Source organism: Hermetia illucens, chromosome 1, assembly GCF_905115235.1.
Source record: "Hermetia illucens chromosome 1, iHerIll2.2.curated.20191125, whole genome shotgun sequence".
Classification (NCBI taxonomy): Eukaryota; Metazoa; Arthropoda; class Insecta; order Diptera; family Stratiomyidae; genus Hermetia; species Hermetia illucens.
The window spans coordinates 4,150,220-4,178,150 of record NC_051849.1 but is presented as its reverse complement, the minus strand read 5'-3'; the positions used below and the strand labels follow the sequence as shown (position 1 = coordinate 4,178,150).

The window sequence follows — 27,931 nt, the reverse complement described above, 5'->3', positions numbered from 1 at the left end:
CAACCAATACCAAAACCTAAAAATAAAACTTCGAATCGAGGGCGAAAACGTACCACACCAAAAGTACTCACTTCTTCTGCATATAGAACACACCTGGCAGGTACATCAAGTGCTTCAGATGGAAATCAGAATCCTGACAATATCCAAAGTCGTAGCCGTGGAGGGAAAACCACTGTCTCAGATGAAAATCATTTAGACACACAATCCGACAGCTTCGACGAAGGACCTTCAAATGATAAAATACCAACGAGCTTAGATGCAGAATGCTTATTTTGTGATGCAAGGTATTCAAATGACCAACAAGGGGAGGAGTGGATTCAATGCCAGGGATGCAATTTATGGGCTCATTGCGTTTGTGCGGGAAACGAAGGAGATTATTATATTTGCGATTTTTGCCGATAACTTTATTTTATATGCATTTTATCTTGATTTCGTTTTTATTATGTTCATTATTATTTTTTTATTAATGGATTTACTTAATTTTAAGAAAAGAAGGTAATTTATTGTTTATTTTTTACTTAATTGTTAAGTTTTGGAGAATATTTTTTAAAGAATTTTTCATACTTCCAATATGGCCCCCTGGGTGCCATATTACCCACACTTTACATCAAAACCAAAATTTTGGATACGTCGAAATATACGATTTTGTTAAAAATATATGGAATTTTATCATGTTTTTTCCTTACGAATCAATGACCAGGAGAATATTGAAATGCGTAGCACATGAAACTTGACATGCCGATCTTCATTTTTCTTTTCATGCTCGAAAAACAAAAGGGGGGGCCACATTTAGACCTTCTCCTCTATGCACGGGAGTGCAACCGCTCACGAGTTGCTAGCGTGGTTCACTGCAGAGGTAAAGACTGATCTAGTGTTAATCATACACACGACTTTGTGTTCTTACCCAAGTTTGAGGCCATGGCTTCGTCTAGATTTGGTGTTTAGGGATAATGTTTTTCAGCATTTATCTAACTTGCTACTCGGGGCGTTCAACGCTTGCCTGAAGAAGGGCATACAATCTTACCCTCCCCAAGAAGCTTCTGGTCTCTGGTGTCGCCTTTAAGGATCACTAATATTGGAAAAATTGACCATTCAAGGGAATGCTTTGCATTATTGTAGTTAGCCAAGCCAAATGGAGTGATTACTCAGAAGAGTTCCAGCTTCGAAATCAGCTTGCACTGAAAATTCCATTTAATAGGAGCCCCACTGTGCATGCATGTGCACCCATGCACGGGGTATCTACTACATAAATCTTACTCACATTGTCCATATATTTCTAACTAAACCTATTTAACTCTTGATTAATCACTGAAGATTTTGAATACTGACCTTCGTTTTGCTACCACCAATTGACCCTGGCCTAATTGAACCAGTTTCGTAAAATCTCGTTAGAATTTTAGATACACATCCTGGAAAGAAAAAAAGGAACGTTAGACCTATATCATTAGCTAAACATGATGCCTTCAAAATTAGTGAAGGTCGTTTATGGTGTTCTGACTGGTCTTTATCCGCGGAGCGTTCTAATTACATGGCTTATTACCAGTGAATGAACGTACACATTATTGGATCGTTTAACTTGAATCTATAAAATCTGGAAAAGGTGCTACTTACCGTGGGATACGAGTAATTGCCGCGAGATATCACACGGTCTGACGCCCATTAATGCCAGCTCCACAATACGCCGCCGTACACAATCCGGCAATGGACGTCCATTGACAAAAACGCCGCCCAACTGGTTTACACCTGCTTGTCCTGCGGAAGAAACGTGAAAAGAAGTGGAGGTGAGCAAGAATCTGGATAGGTCCCTATGTTTATTTGGTGATTAACATGGATATCATTAGAAGCGCCATCAAAATGGCCCACGATCATAACAACGCGGTCACTAGTTGCTCGTGAGCAGACATTTCGTGCTTCGTTGGCTTCCTGCGGTCCATGGATTCTGTTAACATGTTGCTGAAAGGGTGCGTCAATTTGCCATTGTTTCGCGCACAGAAGCATTACAACCTAATTATTTTATTGGAAGCTGGAAATGCCAACGAAATGGTAATTATCTAAGCGGTTGGACTGTAAAACGTTTAGTCGGATAAGCTGTGCTTGCAATTTGCAAAGTGATAACCTATTTCTGGCTAGACTTGGATATATTAGGTACTTCCGACGGAGTTGCTTTGCGGTGAGTCCTATCGGGGGTGAATAGCTTTCGTCCCAATGGGAGAATATTTCAAACAATATTACCAGAAAGAGTTTTTGTAAGATGAATTTTCAAATTGCGCGGGCAACGTACATTCGAATTTCGAAATTTCGTCCATGTGTGTTGGTATACATGTCCCCCAACATATGTGCACAGTTTCAAGTATATAGCACACTTAGTTTGTTTTTGACAGATAGAAAAGTTAGACGTGTTTTATTGTGCTTGGCGATTTTTCATTATTACAAACAATGGAGCAAAGAATTTGCATCAAATTTTGTGTAAAAAATGGAAACAAGTGCTCTAAAACACTTAAGATGTTGACAATGGCATACGATGAGTCTGCTTTTAAGTATTATACAAAACATGTTTACAAATGGTACCAGGTGTACTCCTAATTAATTTCCGGTTTTTTTATGAATAAAACACATAAATCCAAGGGAACCGTAATAGTTATTTTATTTGAAATATTTTTTATCGCTTTCTACATCTTTTTCCATCTTTCTGGTAATTTGTGAATACCACGCCAGTAGAATTGACTGTCGTTGGAGGTGAACCACTCAGTGAGCCATTTCCGCAAATTTTCGTAGGAGTCCAAGCGCTTCTCAGAAACCGCGAGGCCCAACGAGGCAAGAGGTGGATGGGGCCAGGTCTGGTGAGTAAGTCGCATGGCTAAGCACTTCCCACTTGAGTTTTTCCAGCGTGTCGTGAACGACTTTCGACTTATGCGATGGTGCATTGTCGTGGAGCAAAATCACCTTCTTCTGTCTTTCTTGATATTCTGGTCGGTTCTCCGCAATCGCTCGGCTTAAATCTTTCATTTGTTGTTTGTAGCGAACGGCGTTCACAGTTTCACTAGGTTTCAGCAATTCAAAGTAGATCACGCCGGTCTGGTCGCACCACACACCCAGAATGACCTTCTGACCGTAACGATTTGGTCGTGCCGTTGATTTCGATGCTTCGCCTGGACTCACCCACGATTTGTTGCGTTTAGGGTTCTCCAAGGCAATCCACTTTTCGTCGCCCGTAACAATACGATTTAGAAAAGACTTTCAATTGTACTGTTGAAGCAGCATTTCACACGTCACTTTTTGGTTCTCCATTTGTCTCTCGGTCAGTTCATGCAGTACCCACTTTCCACACTTCTGAATTTTTCCCATGGCTCGCAGATGCTTCGAAATTGCTTGCTGTTGAAGTCCCAACGTATCTGCAAGCTGTCGTTGCGTTTGTGTGTTGTCTTCATCCAATAATGCTTGCAATTCGGCGTCATCAAACGATTTTCGCTTGCCGGAGCGTGCGGCGTCGTTCAGGTCGAAATCTCCATTTTTGAATTGTCGAAACCACGTTTCACATGTTCGAAGTGTTAATACACGATCACCATAAACTTCCACAAGTGCACAGTGGCTCTTGGACACCGCTTTTCTTTGATTGAACATGAAAAGCAATGCATGGCACATATGCTCGAAATTTGGTACGTACGCCGACATTTTTGATGCGCAATAAAAACTTGCTGGAGGAACTTTTTGGGGAAACGTCAACGCCGTTTAGACACTCGACAACAACTAAACAAAATGACAGCTATGTGTGACCAACAGCGACACAAAGCATAAAACGCCATCCATCAACCAAAAATCGGAAATTAATTAGGAGTACACCTGGTACAAGCTCTTCCAAGATGGCCGAGAAGATGTCAGTGACAAACCTCGCTCTGGACGCTCAATCAACAATAGATGATTACGTCGAAACTGTGAAGAAAATTGTTTTGAAAAATTGTCGAATTACCATAAGAGATCTTGCTGAGGATATTGGCATATCAGTCAGCTCATGTTATAATTTTTTTTTGGATATTTTGGGCATGAGACGTATGGCAGCGAAGTTTGTCTCAAAGTTGCTAAATTTTAACCAAAAGAACTATCGCATAAGCATTGCCCAGGAGCTGCTGAATGACGTCAGCGGCGATTCAGATATGCTCGAAAGGGTCATATCTGGTGATGAATGTTCGCAAAACTGAAGAGACCTATGGAAGGGCGGAGATTTGCAATGATTGACGAGATAAAGACTGCATCGCTGGAAGAGCTCAAGACTAAAAGACGAGTTTGAGCTACTGTAACTTTATCAGTAATAGGCCGATTTGTATCAAACTTGGGGATACCATTCTTCATAATATAGTCTATATACATGACTTCCTATATTTTATGGCTTCGGGATAAACTCGAAACCCTCTTATCAAGTAAATTTCCCAAAAACATAATACTATTCAATTATTAACTTAATTTGAGTAGATATCGATATGGAGAGTATTTCGAGGCCTGGACATCGTATAGAGGCAGCTTCATGATTTTTTGCAGATTTTTCGGTTGGGTAGTTTCTGAGAATGAGTCCCTTAAAGAGATGATCACTTTCTAGCCCCACCACTCTGCGAATTCCCGTTTGAAAGTCATGAAAGAAAGCAGTTCTTGCATCGGATTGTAAGGTTACGAAAAGTGGATCTAACACGGCAATCCGAAGCACAAAACATCATGGGTTTCATGAGGCCAGCCATCAACATCGTATCGAAAGAGGAATATCTACGGTAAGAAGACACTGCTATGCGTCTAGTGGGACCAGAAAGGAGTGATCCACTGCGAGGTCTTGAAACCAGGTCAATTGGTGAGGACAGAACTTTACCGGCAGCGACTATTGCGTTCCAACCAGGGGCTGCAAGAGAAGCTTCCAGAATGGAAGGACAGACATGAGAATGTCATTTCCCAGCACAATAATTCAAGGCTGCATATCACAAAAGCGGTCCAGGAAACGCTGCGAATACTCAACTGGGAGGTGTTACCCAACCCGGCCCATCGGACTGCCATTTGTTTCAACCGATAGCCTACGGATTAGCTAACCAACGTTTCGCGCCGGCACGAAGTGCCGGTAAATACATGTCTCACTAGATCGCCTGCCAAGATGAGGAATTTTTCCGACGCTGCCAGAAAGATGGGCCAAGGTTGTAGTAAACAATGGAAAATATTGTGAATAATAAATATTGTGTTAAATAAAGAAACAAATGATTTCAACTTTATTGTCCAACATGGCTATATTCGGTTAAAAAAATTGTACACCCACCTTAAATCCACAATTTTCCCATCAAATTTCATGTCAATCGGTGTCTTTCTATCAAATTTCATGTCGATCGGTACAGCGGTTTCTCAGAAAAGGGTGTCAGACAGACAGATAGACTCCCTATGAAGCTATCTGCCAAAGAGGCCCTTCAAATTAATAAGGATACCTTAGAAATAAACAATAAGCGACAAAAGGATGCTAATAAAGAGGCGCAATCTCCACAACGATCGGCCAAATGAACAAACGACGGAAACCCACCTGCTATCCGGAAAAGGCCACAAACCCCACCGAAGATTTTACTTGGAAGAAGGTAGAAAGTAGGAAGTACGCGGAGATCTTGCGTAAAGTCAAAACGGATACCTTATTGACCGAGTTGAGTGAAAACGTCACACGCATAAGACGATCACAAAAAGGCGACCTGTTGCTAGAGCCTAAAGTGGGTGGGGACGGAGGAAATGGAGGACAGTAGAAAATCGTAGCATCACTTAGTGGTATAGCGGCGGTCAGAACGAGCAAGGATCTGTTGGTGATCGAGCGTAAGGATCTCGATGAATTTACCCTTCTCCGCAGCACTCCAGGCTTAATTAGGATTACAGACAATGAGCGAGACTAATGTGTTAAGGCTAAGGAGGGCATACGGTGACACACAGAGAGCGCCGATAAGCCTTCCTTCAACGCATGGGCAGAAAAATACGGTAGCAGAGAAACTAATGCAAAAGGATGGATATAACATTTTGACTTGATGGTGGACCGGACTAAATGAGGAGCAACATACTCCCTCGTTTTTTAGTCCATGGATCCCTAGTTTGTAGCGTAGCACCCCAAGCATTAAGAATCGAAAAAATCAAAAATTTGACTGACGGTTTCGTTCAGGGCAGAGGCAACTCATCAGACGCTGCCTCACCTCTGCCCTGGCGCGACTGGCGTTTTAAGTCAAATATAACTCGCAACCTTGTGGTGTTTTTGCGATGATAAAAGGGAGCGTCTTTCCACCTGTTGGCACTTTCGGTCACGCTGCTCCCAGGGCAGAGGTGAGGCAGCGTCTGATGAGTTGCCTCTGCCCTGGACGAAACCGTCAGTCAAATTTTTGATTTTTTCGAACATTTTGACGTTTGAATGTGATACTTGTCAACTCAGGAGGAGTCAGCACTTTCCCGGGGAGATAATTACAATCGGTGGTGGACCTCACCTTCCTCAGTGATGTGCTAGCCAAGGATCTGCAGTGGCATGTCAGCGGAGAATCAGGCTATAATTTTTCAAACCTCGTATGGGTAGCCATGTGAAGCCAACAAACAGAACAATGATGATTTGGATAATCAACAAATTTAATGCGGAAATATTCAAGGAGGTACTTCTATAAGACATTTATTGTCCGGAAGTGCAAATAAAAGAGTTTCAGAGATTGTGCAAGGACTGCAGCGACCATGTGATGCCTCCACGCTTCGACGAAGAGCTTTCCGAAGACGAAATCCTAATGTCTGGTGGAATTCAGAAATCGAGGAATGTCGGAGGCCCTCCCAGCGCAAAAGAAACTAGCTTGAGCTTGAGCAGCTAAGCATGCAATATAAAAGCGGGAGAAAACAACACTCCATCCCCAGCTGAAAGCAAAGGGTGGTCTCGACGAGGAATTAGACGTGCAGCTCCCTCAACTCGGCTCGCTAGATCGTGATTGGCGTAAAATACTTCCTTCCGGAAATTGGTCGGACGGCGTTGTCTGAGATCTCGCAGAATATTCAGGATGCTGAGCCGAAGATAGGAAATTCCCTGAATGTGTATCTGGAGTTGGTCCTCAAGCTCGTCCTTTTGTACCTGGACGATTGTCAGTAGATCGACAGTGGCTGGGATCTTGATCACTGCAATACGCCGCAAAGTGCCAGAAACCACGCTGTCTTCTCCAAAGCAAAAGTGAGTGGACTATGATCTGTGAATAATGTGAATGGCCTGCCATCAAGGGAATACCAGAAGTATTCAATTGCGAGGTACGTGGTGAGTAACTCACGATCATAAGTGTTGTAGTTCCGTTGAGCGGGATTGAGCTGTTTCGAGGAGAAGCTCAGCGGCTGCCAGATTTGATTCTCTTTTTGGTGAAGAGTAGCAACTACGGCAATATCTCAGGCATAGGCGGTGCTAGGGGTGCATCTTGCTGAGGGAATGCCAGAAGTGCAGCATCCACCAGCTGTTGCTTGGGGGTATTATTCGCCTGGATTGCCTCTGGAAACCGCATAGTCAGACGGGAGTCTTTGGTTTTCGGCCCACACAAGGAGGCGTTAGGGATCGATTGATTATGGGCGGCTTTGGACAAGAAACGACGATTGAAGTGAAGAACCTTCTCAGATACTTAACAGTTTTCGGAAGCAGAACACTCGAAATCGCTTTTATCTTGACTGGGTCCGGTTGGCTGTCTGGAATCTCATCTGTGATTATAAAAATTTGAACTTTCCATCGTTGAATACTAGACCGGCCAAGGAGATGTTGAAAAATGCGCTCGAGATGAAAGATTGCCTTGGAAGATATTTTTCCTTTTTATTGGCTAAAAAGTATCTAATCTGTACATATACGTAGATTAGATACTTTTTAGCCAATAAAAAGGAAAAATATCCTCCAAGGCAATCTTTCATTTTAAGAGTTCGGCTAACAAACTACGTCCTAATTCAAACCATGCACTCAAGGTGTTTTAAATGTTCGGACTCAGAGAAAGACACGAAACAGAAGCTGAGGTTACATAGCACAGAGTGGACGAATCATTGAAAGGTTTGAGCCACGCTGCACAGTCCAAAAGAAGTGGAAGTGAACTCGAAGAGTTCGAAAGGTGTGCATATTGCCGTTTTCAGAATGTCTTGGGGAGCTACAGGGATTTAATGGTATGCCTTCACTAAGTCCAAGATACGGCAGTTTGGTAAAGAGTGCGCAAAGTCGTGGATAAGTGGAATGGGATATCGGTCTGGAATCGTCTGAGCATTTAGACGTCTGTAATCGGCACAAAGTCGCCATTGGATTTGGGGAGCATGTCAAGTGGCGAAGACCAACAACTGTCTGAAGGTCTGCAAAGACCCTGCTCAAGAAGTTCTTCGAAATCTTTCTGCGCAACTGCAAGCTTCTGCGGTTATAATGGAAAGAGTGCCGGGTGAGCAGGATGAGATTTTTCCTGATAACCCAAGGGATGAGGGGCCTATTATGGATATCCACTAGCAAACCATAATGATAGAGGAAATCAGCACCTAAGATGGGTATACTGATATCCGCGATTATGAAGCACCAAGGAAACGTGCGGATCGACGAAAAATTTGCTGACGCAAGTTTCAATGATTGTGGTGTTAAATTGTTATGCCGAAATACGGAAAGAACCGAGACTTCAGTGCCTGTATCGACCAGATAGTTGCCCCGGCGTAAATTGTGAGATGACCTGGTGCTGTATTTCGGGTAGCAGTTGCCAGAACTCTCGACAAGTCTGATTTATTTGGGGAGAAATTGCAGTACCAGCCTGACCGGGTACTTGGCGAAGGTCTCGACGACCTACTAACCGATCGTCCATTTCGGGAGGCGGATCTAGACCTTGATCTAATCCAGCTGAGTCACCTGACCTAAGTTGTCGCGGGACACCTCACCAACTACGGGTAGTGTATCCAGGGACCCCGAATCCGCACACGTCTCCAGCCCCAAAAACTGTAGCAGGTCGGTGCCGGCTTTGTCACCACCCAACTGCTTCATCTGACGCAGCAGTTGGCTTGGCGCACGGTCACCCAGCGTTAGCTCTGTCAGTAAGTGGTTAAATTTAGCCGTCTGAATTAATGACAGTCGCGCTGCTTTTTTAACCGACTCTAAGAGCAGTCCTCGAGGATGTCGGAGACAAGTCCAACTGCCTCCTCGTCCAGCCCGACCAACGCGTAATTGAAATGAACGACATCCACTGTGAAGCCAGTGTATTCTGCGCAGCTCCAGTATGAACAACTGTGCTGAAAAATAAACTAAAATATAGGAAACTAGGAGTGGGGTAAGGGCAATCCGAGAAACATCAGGAGAAGCAGCATGCGTACTAGGAATGCTCCCCGTAGACATTCTAGCGAACAAAGGCCGGCGTCTCTACGATAGAACGCATGTGATGGGTCTGTCTTTGGTATTGTCGTTGCTGCTGGGGATGGTGACCCGCAGAAGCTGCTCCGTGGATATCTTTTTGAGAAGTTCCGTATGCCACATTGATGGAGATCGTTCGATTTGGTGACGCCGTTCGGCCAGCGTTTGGTGGTATTGTCCGAAATTCTGGCATGATCCTTCGCACTGGGATATCTTTGACACGGTCGAAAATTGACCCGGACTTGGACAGATCGCTGAATGTTGGTGACGTTTTTGTTTAGAAGGGGCTGATCGCGTTGTTCGACGAAAATCGGAATATGTCGTACAGTTGACTGAGATTTCTGCTGTTGCTGTGGTCCATTTCGGTTATCACAGTTCTGATCGGGCTGGTCCTTGGCCTCGGACGAGTTGAGTTCGTTCATGTTCATGTTGGAAACCATCGGTTGGGCCATTTTCTACCCGTATGTCGTCCGCTTTTCCGAGATCAGGGAAACTATCCGAGCGAAGAAAATAAACAGGCGTTGCTGTCAGAGTCAGAGACCGAGCACTGTTGGCTTCGAGCTGTCAGTACGCAGGGGCGAGTCGGATACTTCGATCCAGATGCGATTTCAAATCGATAAATCAAAATTACAGGGCAATTAGGGCAATATCTATGGTAGAAAAAGAAGACGAGGCAGACCCTGCCTAAGATGGAGCGATGACGTGGGTCAGGACGCCAGACAGCTTTTAGGGATATCGAATTGGTGGACCTCGGCGCAAAACCGGGATGTCTGGAGTTCCTTATTAAGGCAGGCCTAGACCGGATACCGGTTGTTGCGCCGTTGATGATGATGATGATGAAATCAAAATTACAACAAAATATCAGCTGTCAGCGATGAGCAACGTCAGCGACACTTTTCTCGACACTTCTCTCTATGACGGCTGACGGAAGACTCGCCAATTTTTTCTTGTCATTCCGCCGCCTACTAATGGCACTCTTCCACCACCTGCTCTCCACTTCTGTGGCAAGTTCTAAACTGAGTCGAGAGCGCTGGTGGCGTCATTCGACGAGTCACAAACTGTTTATTGGACATACCGCATCATTTCGGAAGTTCGAAGGTGGATTGGAGGAAGTCACGGGGAATCGAATCACGAGCTGGCACAATTCTTGAGCAGACATGGAGGTTTTCGTGCATACCTGTATTAATTTGGGCATGACGATTCGTCATTCTGCACAAGATGCGTTAAAGTGGCTGCAAATATGGAGCATGTTGTGTTTGATTTCCCCAGATTTACTGGGCACCGGACAAGACTGGAGGCTGCCACATATAAGCGCTTATTACCTGAAAATATCGTAGAGTCTATGCTGGAGTCAACGGAGGCTTGGAAACAAACCGAAAAAGTGTTAGCAAATATTTAGGAGCAGTTTAGGCAGTCCGAAAAAAAAAGAAAGGGAAAGAACCAGAACGAGCCGCAGTTATGAACTAATTTAGTCCAGCTTTAGAGCAGTCCTGCGGAGAGAGTGGAAGAAGAAGGAGGTAATCTCAGTGAGTAAGAGTCGCACATAACTGCATGGCAGGAGCTAGCAGTAGGTTTTGAACGTTTCCAACTTCCAATGCTGAAAAAAAGTCACACAGACAGACGGACAGACAGACATTGAACCGACTTTGATAAGGTTTTGTTTTATAAACAAAATCTAAACCTAGACCGGAAAGTCGTTGACACTCCACCGTATATCGAGCCCAACTTTCCGTGCGAAATTGACCAAATGAAACCAAATAAAATAATCTTTTCTGCAAATTGAAATTATACCATCCTCCAGACCCCCATCAATCGTATTAAATGCTATTGATATATAACTTGATTGCCAAATAATCATTAAAGTCTCGATTTAGTTAACCAACACGCTTCTGGAGCGCATCATGTCTGGAAGACTGTGAGGCCCACTCCATTAACTTTTATTAATATCGATCAATTTCCAGTAAATTGTTGACGTACGTAAGGACCGAAGCGATGAGGTAAGAAGATAGCCAGGTAGTTAAGAAGCACCAAGGACCAGAGCGGACTCGTAGGTAGGCTTTCACATAAACATATCTGGGCGTGAGCGCATCATTTTCTTGATGACGAACAAATTTTGGCATCTTTCGCAAACAAGACGGTAGTAATTGTAAGGTACAGGTTGAACATCGTGGACATCGCCAGCTGAGGGATGATTAAACTCCTTCTGCACTTTGAGATGAAGCCACTCTGATTAATTTTATAAGAGAACCTTTGAGTGCTCTGTGCATCTTCAAGAGCTGAGAGTCAATATGAAAAACAAAATCACCACCCTTTTCTCCTTTCCCTTAAATCTTCAATAAAAAAAATCGATTGAAGTGATTACAACTCCTAATTGTACATACAATGTATTCTCGATGAAAGTAAATGAGGATCGATCATGACTCAAATTGCCACTTGCCAAACCCGAAGGAGTCTGGGTTTTCAACTTCAGTTTGCGCCCTTGCGGATGGCACGCGATAGCCAGATTCATATCATACATTCATCGCTCAAAAGTACCCGATCAAACGACGGTGCCGAACATTAAACATTATCTGATACGGGCATCAAATAATGGGTGGCTGAAGTAACACAAAAGGCTAAGGACGGGGAGCCCCGGGGGAGAGAAAGAAATCTGTCATCTTGATCACGTCTCATCGATTTACCTAACGATCATGACTCCCTTTTGAACTGCAACCAGATCGCAGCCTTCAGGTGCTTAGCAATTTTAGGAGGTGCTCGTGGGTAGTTTGGCCGGTAGAGTGGATTGCAGGGGGTGGCTGTAACCTGTAACCACGCGTGCTGCACAACGTATTATTTTGTCAAAATTGGAAATGTTCTTTTCAATGGATCATTAGTGGCAGAGTACACTGGGGCGTTTTTCATGTTTATGATTCTTTGGTTTGTTAGGTTCTATCGCTTCATTTGATCGAGGAGGTGGAAAATTTTGCAGCTTCTTGAAGCCTGCATGGTTGTGGCTGCGTAGTGTTATTACCTTAATTTATTCACAGGCGAAATTTCTCAGAAGCGTGATGACTTTCGATTTTTAGCTGATGTAGTCTTCGCTGTTACAGGATGAAAACACTGATAGGTGACGCAGGTTCAGAAAATCTTCCCTTCATACATAGAAATGTTTCGTTAGTTGTAGTCATAGTTACTGACTTTTGGAGCTATTGCGCTGAATTGAAAATATTTCTGATATCGAGAATGATGATAGCACAGTATTTTTTTGGTACCACCCTGCCATCTTATATCTGCAATTGCATCTTTTGTCCCATTGACCACTGCATTGATAGCGTCCACTGTTGATCGGTCGGAACGAAAACAGTATTGTTGTTTGGGCATGTCTCCCGCTTTGTCTACAATTGGGATCAGCCTGTTGTATAAAATGCGTTCCAACGATTTTTCCATACTGTCCAGCAAACAAAGTCAAGCCGTTTAACCGGGATGCTTTTTTAGACCCTAACTTTTGGCAGGCAATGGAAAGCTCATCCTCTGTTATAGTTGGAATAGCCTTGTGGGACTCTCTCTTTAGGCCGCAATAGATTTTGATTTGCGGAGGGCTGTTTCCTTTCAACTTAGCCCTTATCGCGCTATAAGGCTGCTCCCCATGGATTGATGTTGGTCTCTTCGTAAACCTCCCTCCCTCCGTAAACCTCCAGCTTCCTTGACTTTACCAACTTTGTCGCCAAATGTCACAGCTAGAAGTATATAACATTTACATTGACTTCGACACTGTAAATCACAAGATACTTCTATCCAAATTCTCGTCTCTTAGCGTTCCCATACCACTTGTTTTATGGCTTGCCTCTTACCTTTCCAGCTGATCCTGCCGCGTCTCTTTTGACGACTGCACATTCCGATCCTTCTCCCTCTCCTCTGATGCCCCGCATGGATCTATTCTGGGTCCTTTATTATTTTTACTTTTTATCGACGACCTTCCCCCCTTCTTACTTGCTCTGTTTGTTATATGCCGATGACCTTAAACTGTTTTCCGCTATATCGTCGCCAATGGAGCTCTGCTAATAGTTTAACGCTAAACTCAGAAAGTGTCACTGTATGTGCTACTCGATTAAATCTACACGCACTTCCGTCTCCTATTCTCTTAACGAACATTCCTTATCCTGCTGAAATTCCACTCAAGACCTCGGAGTCACTTTCGACAATAAGCTCCGCTCCGACACCCATTGCCTGGAAATCACCAATCGAGCAACAAAATTGCCAGGCTTTATACTTCGCTCCTCCTCTGATTAGGACTACATCCAACACTTCTTAGCTCTCTTCAATTCCCTCGTGAGAAATACGCTCGAGAACTGCTTCGTGATCTGGTCAACTTCCCATAACTGTGATTCCCTTGCCCTTGAAAATGTGCAATGTAAATTCACCCGTTCGTTTTTCTTTAAGAAAAGCTTCCCTCGCGTAAACTAGCTCTCCCGCCTCCGCTTTCTGAACCTCCTCTTGCTACAAAAGCGTAGTTCCTATCTGGATTTATGGATGGGGTTTAAAGTAAAGCCCTACCATTTTGACATCAAAATAGTCCTAATTCAGGACGCCATAACTTTTTCAGCGGGGATGGGACTCGCAATTTTTTAATTGGGTTAAAGAGTACAGTATTCAAGAGTATTGAAAGGGAAACCGCCCGTCTTCCCCTACATAAACTCTTCACCCCCTACGATTGCACGGTTGAAAATTTAACATTCATCTCAATTTTTATGGCAATCGGTTGATCGGTCAGACTCTATCGATCACAAACAAATATATATAAAACACCTCCCATTTTTATGATTTTGTGAAAAAGAAAACATTATTCAATCGGTTTACTGTCTGTCCCCTCTGTTTCTCTTTTTTTTTTAGGAGAAGGTGGAAATCTTCAAAAGATTCGGCCTGGACACGACAAAGTGTGGCATTTTTACCCACTAAAACCACCCCCGACTCCCCATTGAGTTTATCGCATCCCAATGCTCCTGCGATGTTAGCATTTTCCTCACCACATTTCCCGGTATCAGTGCTACACCTAAAATTTTCTTCAAGTCTCCCCTCTCGTCCCTGAATCTCAAGCAGTGGAAGAATATATGCTTTAGGTCCTCGGGGACTCCCTCGCAGTTTAAACAATTGGGCGAATTATCCAATTTGAACCTGTAGAGGTACTGCGACATGCCCCATCAGAAACTGGGTGAGATTATAATCAATCTCCCCCTGTTGTCTCCCAAGCTAGTCCATGATGGTAGGGATCAACCTATGTCTCCAACGGTCCTTTTCCGAGTGGTCCCAACGCCCCTGCCATCTCTTTACAGATCTCTCCCTTTCGGCATTGTTAGTCTGCGACAAAGAATAGACTGACTTCAGATTATATATACTCATCATCTCACCTGTCAAGATGTCAATTGGCATCAATCCGGAGATGACAAATGCAGTCTTATCTAATACGGTCCTGAAGGCAGAACCAACCCTTAGTGCTATCCTCCTATAGACCGCACTCAGCTTATGAGCATTACATGATATGCGAAATGCCTTCCCCCAAATAGGGATGCATAAAGCAAGCTCACCGCCCATGACAACAAGTGGCCTACCAGTATACAGTGGCCCTCCCACTTCCGGCATTATTCTTGCCAAGGCCATACTCGCCGTGAATCCCTTGTCACGAGCAAATTGCACGTGTTCTTTAAAACTTAACTTCGTATCTATCATCGCTCCCAAGTATTTGATGCTTGAAAGTGACGAGATGATTGTCAATTCTAATTCGGGTGTAATTTCACTTGTGGCGCTTTGTGGTGAGGACGGCTTCCGTTTTTTCCTCCGCAAGTGCCAGTCCAGCGCTCTCTAATCAAGCCTTTACAACACTGATCGGTTCGCAAGCGTATGACTCAGCATCCTCTAGATGCCTTGCGACTACAATCAATGCTATATTATTGGCATAACCCACCACCGGAAGGTTAACTACATCATTATACATGATGTTTCAAATAGTGGGCCAAGTACGGAGCCCCGTGGGACACTCGCGGAAACAGCGTACTCCTTGGAGTGTCCGTTCTCGCAGGTAACTATCAACAATAGCTGCGAGGTAGGTGGGAACACCAATCGTTCCCAGGCACCAATTGGTTGAATTAAATGCACTCTTGATGTTCAGGATTACCACCACGCAATATTTACTGGTACTACCCCTTCCGTGAATTGCATTGTCAGCCAAACCAATAACCATCTTGATGGCATGGTTGACATGGTTGATCTGGGTTTACGGAACCCATACCGCCGATCTGAAAGGCTTCCCTGGCTGTCGACGATGGGGAGTAATCTATTGTAAATTACACGCTCCAACATTTTCTCCATAGTGTCTAGAGGTCTACAAGAAGATTCACATGAAGGTTTACTAGCCTTTGGCAGCAATACCAGCTTTTGCGTTTTCATGCTGTAGGGAATATCCCCTCGGACATGCACGCTTCGAACAATTCAGTGAACATATCCGGTATACCATCCAGACCTGGAGCTGGATAACTTTCAGCAAGAGAGTAGGGCACGTGTTCTGTGGGGATGACCGTCCTCTCAATCACCTCACCACAATTCTGTAGGCGCTCCCCAAGGGATTTACATCCGCATCCGATAAGAGGTCCTTAAAGCATTCCCTCTTGCTCCGCTGAATGGTAAGTTTGAGAGTTTCTGCGAGCTATCTTGTAAGCATGCTCCTTTTGTCCCCGATGACTCCTTCCTACCGCCCTCTGAGCCATTGGTCTGGCTCGGTGGGAAGCTGATCGAAGACTGGCCAATTCATTATTCCACCAGTAATTCGGTCTTCTACTGGGGGAATGAGCAGCTCCTAGGCATGGATGCGCCACATGCCTTGGCGATGCATTGTGTCACATAAAAAGCTCTCTCCGTGAGACCGCCCGCCTTAGTAGGCTGGCCTAGCTACATTTCTAAGAAGCTTCCCTCGTCCAATGCTTTTGCAGACCAGGCCTGATACCTTTCTTTGCTTTAGGTATCCTGTTTACTAGGCTTATGGCTCCCTTATCAGGTCAAAGATGATTGCCTGGTGATCGCTGCCTATGTAGTCCTCGCTAACGTGCCAGGACATATTACACACCAGTGCAGAGCTGACAAAGGTCAGGTCTACGATAGAGGAAGACGCCCCTGCGAAAAGTTCTTGCATCACCTTCATTGGCCAAAACTAAATTCAACTGGGCAAAGCCTCTAATAGACTTCGGTCCCTTGCGCTACTCTCCCTGCTTCCCCGCTCGAGGGCCTAAGCGTCGAGAACAAGGTTGTCTAACATGTCTTGAAAGTCAGACAATCTGAGACTGGATGGTGGGTTTGCATTCAGCCAGAGCCTTTTCCACTCTTTTAACGGAGTCTGGCAGAGGGTCCCTCCTCGGTCTTGGACGTTTCGTCTAAAATGGACTAAGAATCAAGTCTGAATGTTCTTCTGCGATCGGACCAAAGCTTCAACTTGATCTTCGGTCAATTCTCTTCTGTTGGAGGAAATATTGTTATGTGGAAACAGCGGACATCGATAAAATGTTGAGATGACTTTGTGTCTATCGGATATGCCATTCTTCTACTTTCCATTACACTAATTAGTATAGCTTGATGATCGCTATGGGGCCAATGTTCAGTAAATCGCCAGCTTGAGCACATGTTAAGTTAACATGGATTATACGCGATGTCAATTGATTGAAGCTAAGGCTGAGTCGACACCGTCAAAGCTGGCTATATGGAAATTGAATCTAGCTGATTTGCGCGGAGATTTGGAGTTAGAATGTTAGAATTCTTCTTCAAATTCAAGTACGGGATGGTAAGCGTCAATTTTGACATACGAGGATGTATAAGGAAATATAGAGAGATACCGCTTAGGTAGGTTGGAAAAGAAGAGATTATGAAATATAAGGTAGAATAAGTTTTCATAAAAGAGGAATTAGAAGGAAAGAGCAGAGGGGTTGTTGAAAAGCGAAGATCATAGCGAGATTAAAATCCTACAGAAGAAGAATCCCACAGACAAGAAAGACCTGACAGTATGGAGTTCAGACGAACTGTCAAACAATACCTTATATAGGAGGAGGAAAGAAGCAAGCACAGGGGAAGTATACATAAGATACAATGAACAAAACGGAATAGTGCATGAAGAGTTCTGCGCAGCGGTGTCGGGTATGTGATGCATGGGGTGGAGAAATATACACATGAAAACCATCAGGCACTATCGACCCACTAATCCATGGACCACATGCGCCACACGCCAATTAGCTATCTCGTCTCTGACCGCATATGCACGACTTCATTCCGTGCGCCTTAGAGACTCGATCTGCTGCTCCTGTATGTAGTCTTCCAAAACCGGACCAAATGAAGCGAAACTTTCTCTTTTTTTTTGTCCACGGACTCCCCCAATCAAATTTGATTTTCAAAAAAAGGAATGACGACGGACGCAGGGAGCGGTAACCTATCGAATGTTGTCTTACCTCTGCTCTAGAAATAGCAGTCTTTTTTTAAACAAAAACCGACTCATGTTCGTGACCTTTCCATTGGGTTTACCCAGGACTATTTCAAACGCGAATGCTCTTCCCTTTAGTATCTCGGCTTACCACTGGACCTTTGCGATAGACAGTCAAGTGTCCTCGGTCTCATATTGCGGGAATATTTTTAATAATCATAACATTTATTATCAATGGTCCTGATCGCCTGGCGGTTGTGAGTTTATTGCTCATTGACCATAGTCTTTTCTAGAAAGATACATAGATACTTCAAATCTCAGATAATTAATAGAATTGATCTTTTCGATCTCTGCTCTCTACAACCAATGAATGCACTGCAAAAGTGAATGATATTAACCCGGTAATTGCCGGCCCAAAGTAAGACTGGTTGCTCACTATACTATTTTCATTTTCCAACGTAACATGTTTAATAAAAAAAAAACAAACATGGATTAACAAAGCAATTAACAATTAAGACCATATTTAAGGCCTGTGCTCAACACTAGACCAGCTCTGTATTACTCCATTATTCAAATATTGTGTTGACTCCATTGACGTCGTACTCAAAATCACCTTTGTATATAGGTTTCGCAGAATGGGAAAACATAGGTACTTGTATATAAATGTTACATCAAACAGAGCCTACTGTAAAGGCGACGAGCAGCATGTTTGTATGTCTTCCATCCATCAAGATACCGAAATTCAGCGGTGATTTGAAATAATAATAAACTTATTTTTCCTATTCGCTAGTGTTGATTTATATTTTGCAAATCCCGATATTTCGGGAACCACTTGTTCCCTTCGTCGGTGCTAACATTGCGCCTTGTGCAGTAAACATCACTCGTTGTGCAAATGTAAGGACTTCCAAGGCCATGAAGCTAGCACAACCCCAGTGTTTGCTACCAAGAATAATATTTATATGAACTGCCTGAGAGATGACACATTTAAGCCATGTACATCGAAAATTAAATGCTTCCATTATAATAAGGAGACTTCTTCCTTAGAGTAGGAGACGAGGAATACGGAAACAAATAATTACAGTAAACATTATCTTCACCTCGAAGAAAAAGAGCAAGTAGTCAAAACTTGCAAGCACCCTACTTCCTATGGCGATTGTGAATATCGCAAACACGTGGGGCTTCAGTGAATCCCTCATAGCGCTCATTGCCAAACAAAAAATTTGGTTATGGCAGATTCATCCTTTAATGTTTCTGGTCCAATTGATATTCTGATATTCTTTTGGGAGCCGTTTACACCAGTATAATCTGAGACGGCCTAATCCTAATCCTAGAATCTAGGTTGGATAATATTCGGTAAGGTACCAAGTATGACTGAGACAATTTACAGCGTCGAGTTATGTTCCTCTCGCGGAAATAGGTCGCTAGCTTGAGAACTGGGAAATCAGTGCAAGCAATACAGCAAGATCATCAAATGAAATCTGCGAAGAACACTTCCAGTCAAAGCACTGAAGGGATGTAAACTGGTGATACGTTACGTCAATGGAAACCTAAAATCGTAGCTCGCCTTTTTTAAATGGAGAAGAAGCTCGCCAAATATCCGTCCGAAAGGTCAGAGTACAATCGATTCCTAGGGAATACTTACAGCTGGGGCGCATGACATAAATTGAACTATACACAGGAGACAGCGCCAATGTGCTTTATTTGCCACATCATGGAGAGCATAAGGAGGACAGTACCACTACCAAAATACGAATGGTTTTTGACTGAAAGATTTGCTTTGAAGATATTTTCCTTTTTATTGGCTAAAAGTAATTTGTAATGTACGTATTTCGGGAACCAACTATCCCCTTCTTCAGTGTTTTATATCTTGAAAATTTTCTCTACAATTTGGGTTTTTTTATAATGATTCCTCTAATTATGATATCTTAACTATGCTTCTTTTCTTCTCCTAGTCCTTCCCACCAAGGAGAAAAAGTTGTTGCCCATGTCCTTGTTTACCTTTTTTTTCAAATGAGGAGGATCCCGTAGGGGTCTAGTTTTGTAACGTCTTTCACTTCCTTCAAAATATTGGCGTTGTCTAACGATAAATGGTGTTCCTGCTATGTCTGGGCACCGCGGACTTTATGTGTGGGTTATTCTTTCGGTCTCCTTTATGAATCCTAACACTCCACCCCATAACAGTCGACAAGACTAACCGTTTTGTTTGCTATACATAAATCTTGTCGCAGTCAGGGCAACAAGTCTTATAAATGCCGCATTTTTCAGTACATCCTTTTTTGTCCTTGACTGATTGTAACTGGATCCTAAGTAGGTATCGTCTGCTGGTCAAGGTGACCTGGAATCTAGGTTTGTGTAGCCGATCTGAGTAGGTTCATGTGATCTATTGCCTAGGTTCTGTGTTCGCCTCCTGGAGGAGTGTTGAAAGTTTCTGTCTGGAGGCCTAGCGTAGTTTCTATTTGATCCGGTTTTCGTTGAAGTTCCTGTTGTATCCGTTTTTCTTGGCTGTTTCCAGGATGTACTCCATTTCTTTATTTCTTCTTTCTTCGTTGAGCGGAGTTGTGACCATCCGGTGGATCATGAAGTTGTATGCCGTCATGTTATGGTGGAAATCGGGGTTTGAGGTGTATATTATGGTTCGTGGTGTTAGGATCGGTTTGCTGTAGATGTTGAATTCAAAATAACCTCTTTCCCGGATTATTTTTAAGTCCGCGAACCCTTTCTTTTTCGATCTCCATGGTGAACTCAATGTTCCTGTTGGCACGGTTGAATTACTCGAGGATCGTTCGTGCTTCTTCCCTTTTGCTAGCTACTAGCTAATTCATCGTCCACCCCAGCCTCCTCGAGTTTATTCTCTAGGTTCTCCATAAAGACCTTGCATATCAGCGGGGAGAGGGGGTTACCAATTGCTGCCCCGGAGGTTGTTTTATAAAATTTATTCCTGAATGTGAAATAGAATTCACTCATGCATGTGAAGCCCAGTTTTCTATACAATTTAGCTTTCTGCCTCCATTCGGATGAGTTTTCGTGTGTCATGATCCGTTCTTCGAACGGGCTTCCTTTGCCGGTACGCTCCGGAACAGCGCTTTTACATGGAAGTATACTAGTATTTCATCACTTTGTATGCCCTCGGCTTCGTTGAGTCTGACAATGACTTCTCTGCTGTTTCCCACTGCCTGTATTCCTATTTTAAGGCCTAATCTTTTGACTTCTTCCAAGAGCTACCTCGAAATATTTTGGGTCGATGAATTCAGTGCTGTTATTATCTCTCTGACCTCTAGAGCCTTTTTTCACTCTTTTAACGTAGTCTGGCAGATGGTCCTTCCTTGGCCATTGACGTCTTATCTAAAATTGACTCTGAATTAAGTCAGAAGATTTTCTGGGATCTGGCCTAAAAGTTCAAACTGATCTAAGCCGAATTATCTTCCGTTGGAGAAAACACCCTTATGTGTTCACGGTGGACGTCGACAAAATACTCAGGCAAATAAACGTTGTCAAAAATCGTCGACATTTTCAACGTATTCTTTGGCGGGACGATCGCACCCAGCAAGTTAAGAAATTCCATCTGAACACAGTTGCACATAGGACAGCATCAGCAAAGTACCTGGCGATCCGAGCATTGGAATATCTGGCTAATGACGAAGGGGAAGCCTTACCAATCGCGACGGAAGTATTGAAGCAGGACTTTTATGTTAACGATTTGTTGACTGGAGCAGACACCAGTGCAGAAGCATTAATTCTGTCGGCGCAAATAATCGAGCTAATGGGCAAAGGATGTTTCAATCTCAGGAAATCGGTATCCAGTGATGAAGCTTGATTGATACGCCTGACTGTTTCTTCTCCGACTCGGCGGACCAATGTTAAGAAAGAGCTTCAAACCTGACGAAAGAGTTCTGTTCTTTAATTGAATAAGACGACCCTTTTTTATCAATGCTGTTTTTGATTTTGCACCAAAAGTTGCGGCTCAGAAAGATTTTGGTAACATGGATAACACGTTTCTTCTTAGTAGAGAATGAAGGCAATCGCGTGGACGAACTTGAAGCTATTTTGGAGTTTTACTTTAGCTCAGTTGTGGATTTTTCACGTATTCGTGTGTAGCACTGTTGAAGCGAGCAAGTGGTTCCCGAAATATCGGACCATCTAATTATTTCAATTGAAATAATAAAAACTTGTTGTTTCTTTTTCTTTGGTGTGGATATTTATTCTTGCAAATACCGATATTTCGGGAACCACTTGTTCCCTTCATCAGTGCTACACACACGAGGACGCGAAAAATCCAAAACCGACAAAGGAAAAGCCAATAAAATTGACAGTTATTACACCTTTTGAGTAATGAAATCGAGAGTAAACGGCCTCATTTACAAAAGATCTTTTTTCATCAAGAAAATGCTCCCCTGTGCAACTTCAACGACTGGAATTAAAATTTGAATTGTTACAACATCCACCTTATTCGGTGGGACCCTAGTGGCATACTTTTATTTTCGAACTCAAAAAACTGTTGATTGACGGTTTCGTCCAGGGCAGAGGCAACTCATCAGATGCTGCCTCGCCTCTGCCTGGAAGCAGCGTGACCGTAAGTAGCGACAGGTGTTAATCGCTCCATTTATATATAATCGCAAACACGACAAAAGTGCGAATTATATTGAAGTGAAATCCGTCGTAAGTTCAGACCTAAACCAGGCCGAAGTGAATTTTTTGTTGGGGATACTGGGAGTCCTCAGGAGCGATTACCACCTTTCGGTCACCCTGCTCCCAGAGCAGAGATGAGGCAGCGTCTGATGAGTATGGTCTTCCCTGGACGAAACCGTCAGTCAACTTTTTTGATGAACTTGGGTGTTTAACCTAAAAGAGGAAGTTGCTTCCTAAGCGGTCCGGTCTGTCATGAAGTGGATGCGGACTTAGGACTCCTAGCATCCTCATCAAAAAACTGGCTCAGCAGGCAACAAGCCCCAACGAACCAGGAGATGGTCTTCAAAATAGATATCTGTTTTGAGAAGGACCTTCCTGAATCTCACGTTTTAGGCGACTTAGAGAAGTTAGAGAAACGTTTGGAAATTGTGAAGGCCTGAAAGGAGATTATGGCGAAAAATGAAAACTATCTTTTTCTAAGGACTTCATAAATGTTTCACATACGAATTCAAATAGAATAGGCTGTATCCCTTGGTATTTTTTCTGTTGCTAAACGCCCATAATACGAAGGTTAACATACCCAAAATTTCCGATTATAAAGAAGTCAAACCAAATTGCTTGGTTTGTTGAAGTGTTTGATTTTCATTGTAGCTTTCCGTTGACATTTTATCTAAAATCTATAGCACGCTGGGTTTATTGACATCTTTTGTAACTACCCTTGATCTGTTGGCAAAACTGCTCCAAGCGAAAATCTTGATAGGAATCTTTTTCATTTCTATGAATTTTAATTCGCTAATACTTAAGATACGTGGAGAGAGTTTATGGAGCTCATATGGCACTTTCTCAAATTCGATATCCGTTCAAGATTGAAACGTCAAGCGTCTCAAATTATTATCAAATTCAGAATAATTTCATAAATTCCAAGTCTGTAGCGAGCGCCAATGTGATAAAGACACTATTCCTTTTTATGTATTTATTTATTTAACTTTTATGCCCGTCTGAGAAGCAGAATCTAATAATGTCTGAATAAATGAAAGGAAATTAAGTTAGCAATACTCAAATTTCGTGTGGAAATATCAGGCCATTTAACACCTGCTGTGCAGTATAGGATTGCTGCAGGTAACCTTTGCGTGGATATGGTCGCGGCGGGCTGGACCGGGGAGGGTTCCAATGCGTAACAATAATAGCATCTATAATTTGTGCACAGTGGGGCACTTGATATATTATATAATGCATAATTGGGAATTTTGATGGTTTTCAGCTGATAAAGGCGGAAAATGATAGTGCTGAGAATCAATAAATACCGATTGTTTGTGTGTATATTTCGCTGGATTATCATCAACGACCAGGCCCGGGAACAGCATGGTGTGTTTTGGAAGCTGACTTTTGTCATGATTATTAACTCTTATTTATTTGATTGTCCTCGCTCAGTGGTCGCTTGTTTGTTGGCAGCAGCAACTACTTTTTCATATCCACTTGTCCTTAATTAATAAATTTCAATAATTTCATAAATTTGATTTTTGGAATGATAGTGGACCGGACTTAATGATTGAATTTGTGAAGATTTGAAGAGTTCTTGGAAATTTCAAAGTAACAACTTGAAATTTGGAAGAGTTCAACAGGATTTTCTAAAGCTGGTAAACTAAGGCAGGTGGCAGTTTTTTTATCTCTGAAGATAAGCTTGTGCGCGTGAATGTTCATCCCCTAAATTGTACTGAAACCCCAAAAATGAATCAAGATTTTGATATGCGACTCAGTTCATTCAGCAATTGTTAATACCACCTAAAACCAAAAATGTAGCAGCGACAACGAGAGCATCTCTGATCAATACTTTTGTATCTTTTGTACCGCTTCGACACTTAAGACGCATCTGAAGAAATGCTCTTCCTTCAATAGTTGAAGAAGACAATATTAATGGACCGAGTCAGGTATTTAGCCGTTAAAAGGTCACGACCCGAAGGCATAGCACTAGGCTTGCGTCCCTAAAATGCTGCGATTGTATTTCTATTATAATGGGAAACCAAACTACTGGATCTCGCTGTTGAGGACTGCGAGCGAGGAGACTTTGCTAAAGAGCAAAAGGGAAGCATGAACATCGGCATAGTGGAGAAAGAATACCCCGATCTTCGAAGAAAATGGACTTGTTACAGGCAGCTGTACCTTGTGGAAAAAAAGAACCTCTTCGGCGCTGCTTACTAGATTGTAATGAACAAAATCCGTGAGAAAAATCATCCTGACTGACGTACCCAAGGCTATTGTTCAAAATAATTCCAATTGTTTTCCCACCAACACCAAAAAAGTGGATCTTAGTCAACGGGTCAATAAGAATGTCAGTTCGGTTCAACAGGACGTTTTTTCAATTCCCAGAGTGACCGAGGTGGAACAGTAAGGAATTGGGCGCGTTTCCGAACAGGATGGGGTAGGTAGGTAGGTATCAGTGGCCGCTCCGAGGAGCCCAATTAGCGCTTTGGTACGCCGTTTTGATGTCACAAACTCCTAAGACCGTGACTGTTGTTATGGGAGCAGGGAAGCAGAGTCCAGCCGGCTCGGATCTTCAAAGCCAGCCCGTAGCATTCACGAAGGAAAGTAGCTCTCCGACCCTGGAGCCAGAAATCTCTCTGAAGTCCCCAAAGAATGGTTTACCCAGTGTCCGCAGCCTGGCTCTAGCCAGAGCTGGGCAATCGCAGAGAAAGTGCATCAGGGTTTCCCTTCCTTCTCCGCAGCTTCGGCAATGCGAGTTGTAGGGTATGCCGAGCCTAGCGGCATGGTCCCCTATGGGCCAATGTCCCGTGCAGACCGCCGTAATCTTGAATGCATTTGCACGCGTCTGGCATAGGAGCTCTCGTGATCGGGCTATGTTATAAGCGGGCCAAATTCTCCTTGACTTGGCACAGCTTGTAAGCCTTCGCCATCTCAGGCCCGCGGCTGCTAGGCAGTGCGAGTAGAGACTCGGCCCCCGACAGCCACCAGCGGAACACCAACTGTGTTCGCCCAAAGACTGCCAAGGGCAGAGCCTTGCCTGGCCAAATCGTCAGCCCGCTCATTCCCCTCTATGTTCCTATGCCCGAGAACCCAGAAGAGAGTGACTTTGAGCGTGACGCCCGGACGGGTCTCTGCACTGCCCCACCAGCCGGGAAGATGTCGTCGTTGAGTATAAGGCCTTGATGGCCGCTTGGCTGTCGGTCAGAATGACTATGTTACGCTTGGGGCTCGAATCACGCTCCAGCCATCGACAGACTTCCAATATCGCCAGTACTTCCGCCTGGAATACACTGGCGAAACCTGGGAGACCATACGACTTGGATACATCGTGTGTATTCGAGAAAACCCCCGCGCCGACTCTACAGGCCATCTTTGATCCGTTCGTAAAGAATACCGTGTCATAGTCTTGCAACACGGCACCGGTCTTCCACTTTGCCCTGGTTGGAAGGTCCACAGCAAAGTTTCTCGTGAAGTTCAGCTTGCGTGTGACATAGTCCGTGGGGGATGCCCAATTTCTCGAGGTATTTCATCTAGGATGTTGCTGTGGCCGTAGGACTTCGCTGTTCAGCATTCGGACTCACGTAGTCTGACGGGACTGCACGCTGCAACATATTTGATATGGAGGTCTAGGGGGAGGAGATGCAGGAGTACATTGAGAACATCTGCCGGGCAGGACTGCAGAGCCCCCGTAGCACCTGCAGACGCGGTTCTTTCAATCCTATTAAGCTTCGTTCTATTGTATTTCTTCTTGAAAGCCTACCACCATACAATAGAGCCGTACGTCAGGATCGGACGCACTACAGCGGTGTACATCCAGAGAAGCATCCTTGACCGGAGACCCCATTTTTTGCAAAGGTTCTCTTACAGGCATAGAAGGCTATACAAGTCTTCTTAACCCCCAGTTCTATGTTCAATCTCCAATTTAGCTTAGGATCCAGGATTACACCCAGATACTTTACATTAGAGGAAAGCACCAATCTTTGTTCATTCAGCCGTGGTAGATGCAATTCAGGTATCCTTTTGTTGGTGGTGAACAGCATCAGTTGCGTTTTGGTTGGGTTTATGCTGAGTCCGCATCTTGCGGCCCACAGACACACCTTTCGCAATGCTCCTTCCATGATGTCGCCCATAATGGACAGAAATATCCCTGATACTAATATCACCAAGTCGTCGGCATACGCCACTACCTTCACCCCGTTGTTGTCCAATGTACGTAAAATTTTGTGCATTACTATTAACCAGAGCACTGGTGAGATGGCGCCACCCTGAGGCGTGCCTCTGTTCACAGCTCTGGTCGAGTGTTTGCCTCCCAGATCGGACTAGATTATCCTGGTACTTAGCATGGATATAATCCAATGCGTAAGATACCCCTCCAATCCAATAATGGTCAAGGCTTCTTTGATGGCGTTGGTACTGACGTTGTTGAAAGCTCACTCTATATCCAACTGCAGCGACCGCTCAACCGTGCCAATTACCTCGTGGAGGGCGGTTTCTGTGGATTTTCCTTTGAGGTAGGCATGCTGGGACTTAGAGAAAGGCGTCCGAACAGGATATTCGATGCGATTCCGAATAAATCCCTGAAGTTAGCTGCCAAAATCAGAGCTACATAATTCATAAGCATATTTGAACCATGCTTAGTAGAAGGAATGTTTCCCGATCTGTGGAAAAGGCAGAAACTGGATCTGCTAACGAAGCCACAAAAACCACCTTGCGCATCCTCTTCATATCGGCCTATCTGTCTTTAAGACACTATAGTGGAGACGGGGAAGAAAGATGATATACAATAAGCTCCTTTTGTACGTCGAACTAGATGGTGGTTGATCGGAGCGGCAGTATCGGTTTCGACGAGCCCGTTTTACGGTCGATGTAACAGAGGAGGTCGCGGATCTGGTTTGGAAAGCGTCGGCGGTTGGTAAGCGCTGTGCTTGGTGACTTTAGATGTCAAGAATGCCTTCAATTCAGCTAACTGGGGCTGGCGTGTTGATTGATACTTTCGCTAAACTAGATGTTCCTGATTACTTGGCTAGGATAGCCGATAGTTACTGTTCGGAGGGACCTGGTTGAAAGAATATGTTTTGACAGCAGGTATTCCACAAGACCCTCTTGTGCAACATAACACATGACAAGTATCTGACTTTCGCGTGTCAAAGAAGGCAATGTTAATTGGTATTACAGACGACCTGGCGGTAGTGGTAGTTGGAACTTAATGGAAGTGAAATCATTCATGCTATCAAAGCGTGGTTACGAGTAATTAAATATGATCTCGAGGACAGAAAGACGGAAGCAATATGCGGCTCCTCTCTGGGCAAGAAGGCTGGACAAAACGCAGTAAATCAAAAAAGAGTAAGTTCGGCCTTTCAGGCCAATGATGCTGAAGTGTGCAGTGCATTTAGAACAGTATCAGGTGAAGATATGTGCATCATTGCCGGAATGATTCACATGGTCTTTACCAGAGAAGAAGTGCGAATCCATCCGATGTAGCTGCGGACCTCTGAAAAGCCACAAGAAAGGAGCTGTGCAGAAGATGGCAGCAATGG

The 27,931-nt window shown here is 43.8% G+C and overlaps 1 protein-coding gene across 1 annotated transcript in view; it reads right to left on the bottom strand.

The window, feature by feature from the left end:
* LOC119661398 (paired box pox-neuro protein) overlaps positions 1-27,931 on the bottom strand; it is a 92,064-nt gene that overhangs the window by 31,478 nt on the left and 32,655 nt on the right. The window contains exons 2-3 of the mRNA XM_038070726.1: positions 1,612-1,752; positions 1,330-1,409 (exon numbers count right to left, since the gene is read on the bottom strand). Coding sequence (XP_037926654.1) covers positions 1,330-1,409; positions 1,612-1,752 — 221 coding nt within the window. The remainder of the gene's footprint in view (positions 1-1,329; positions 1,410-1,611; positions 1,753-27,931) is intronic.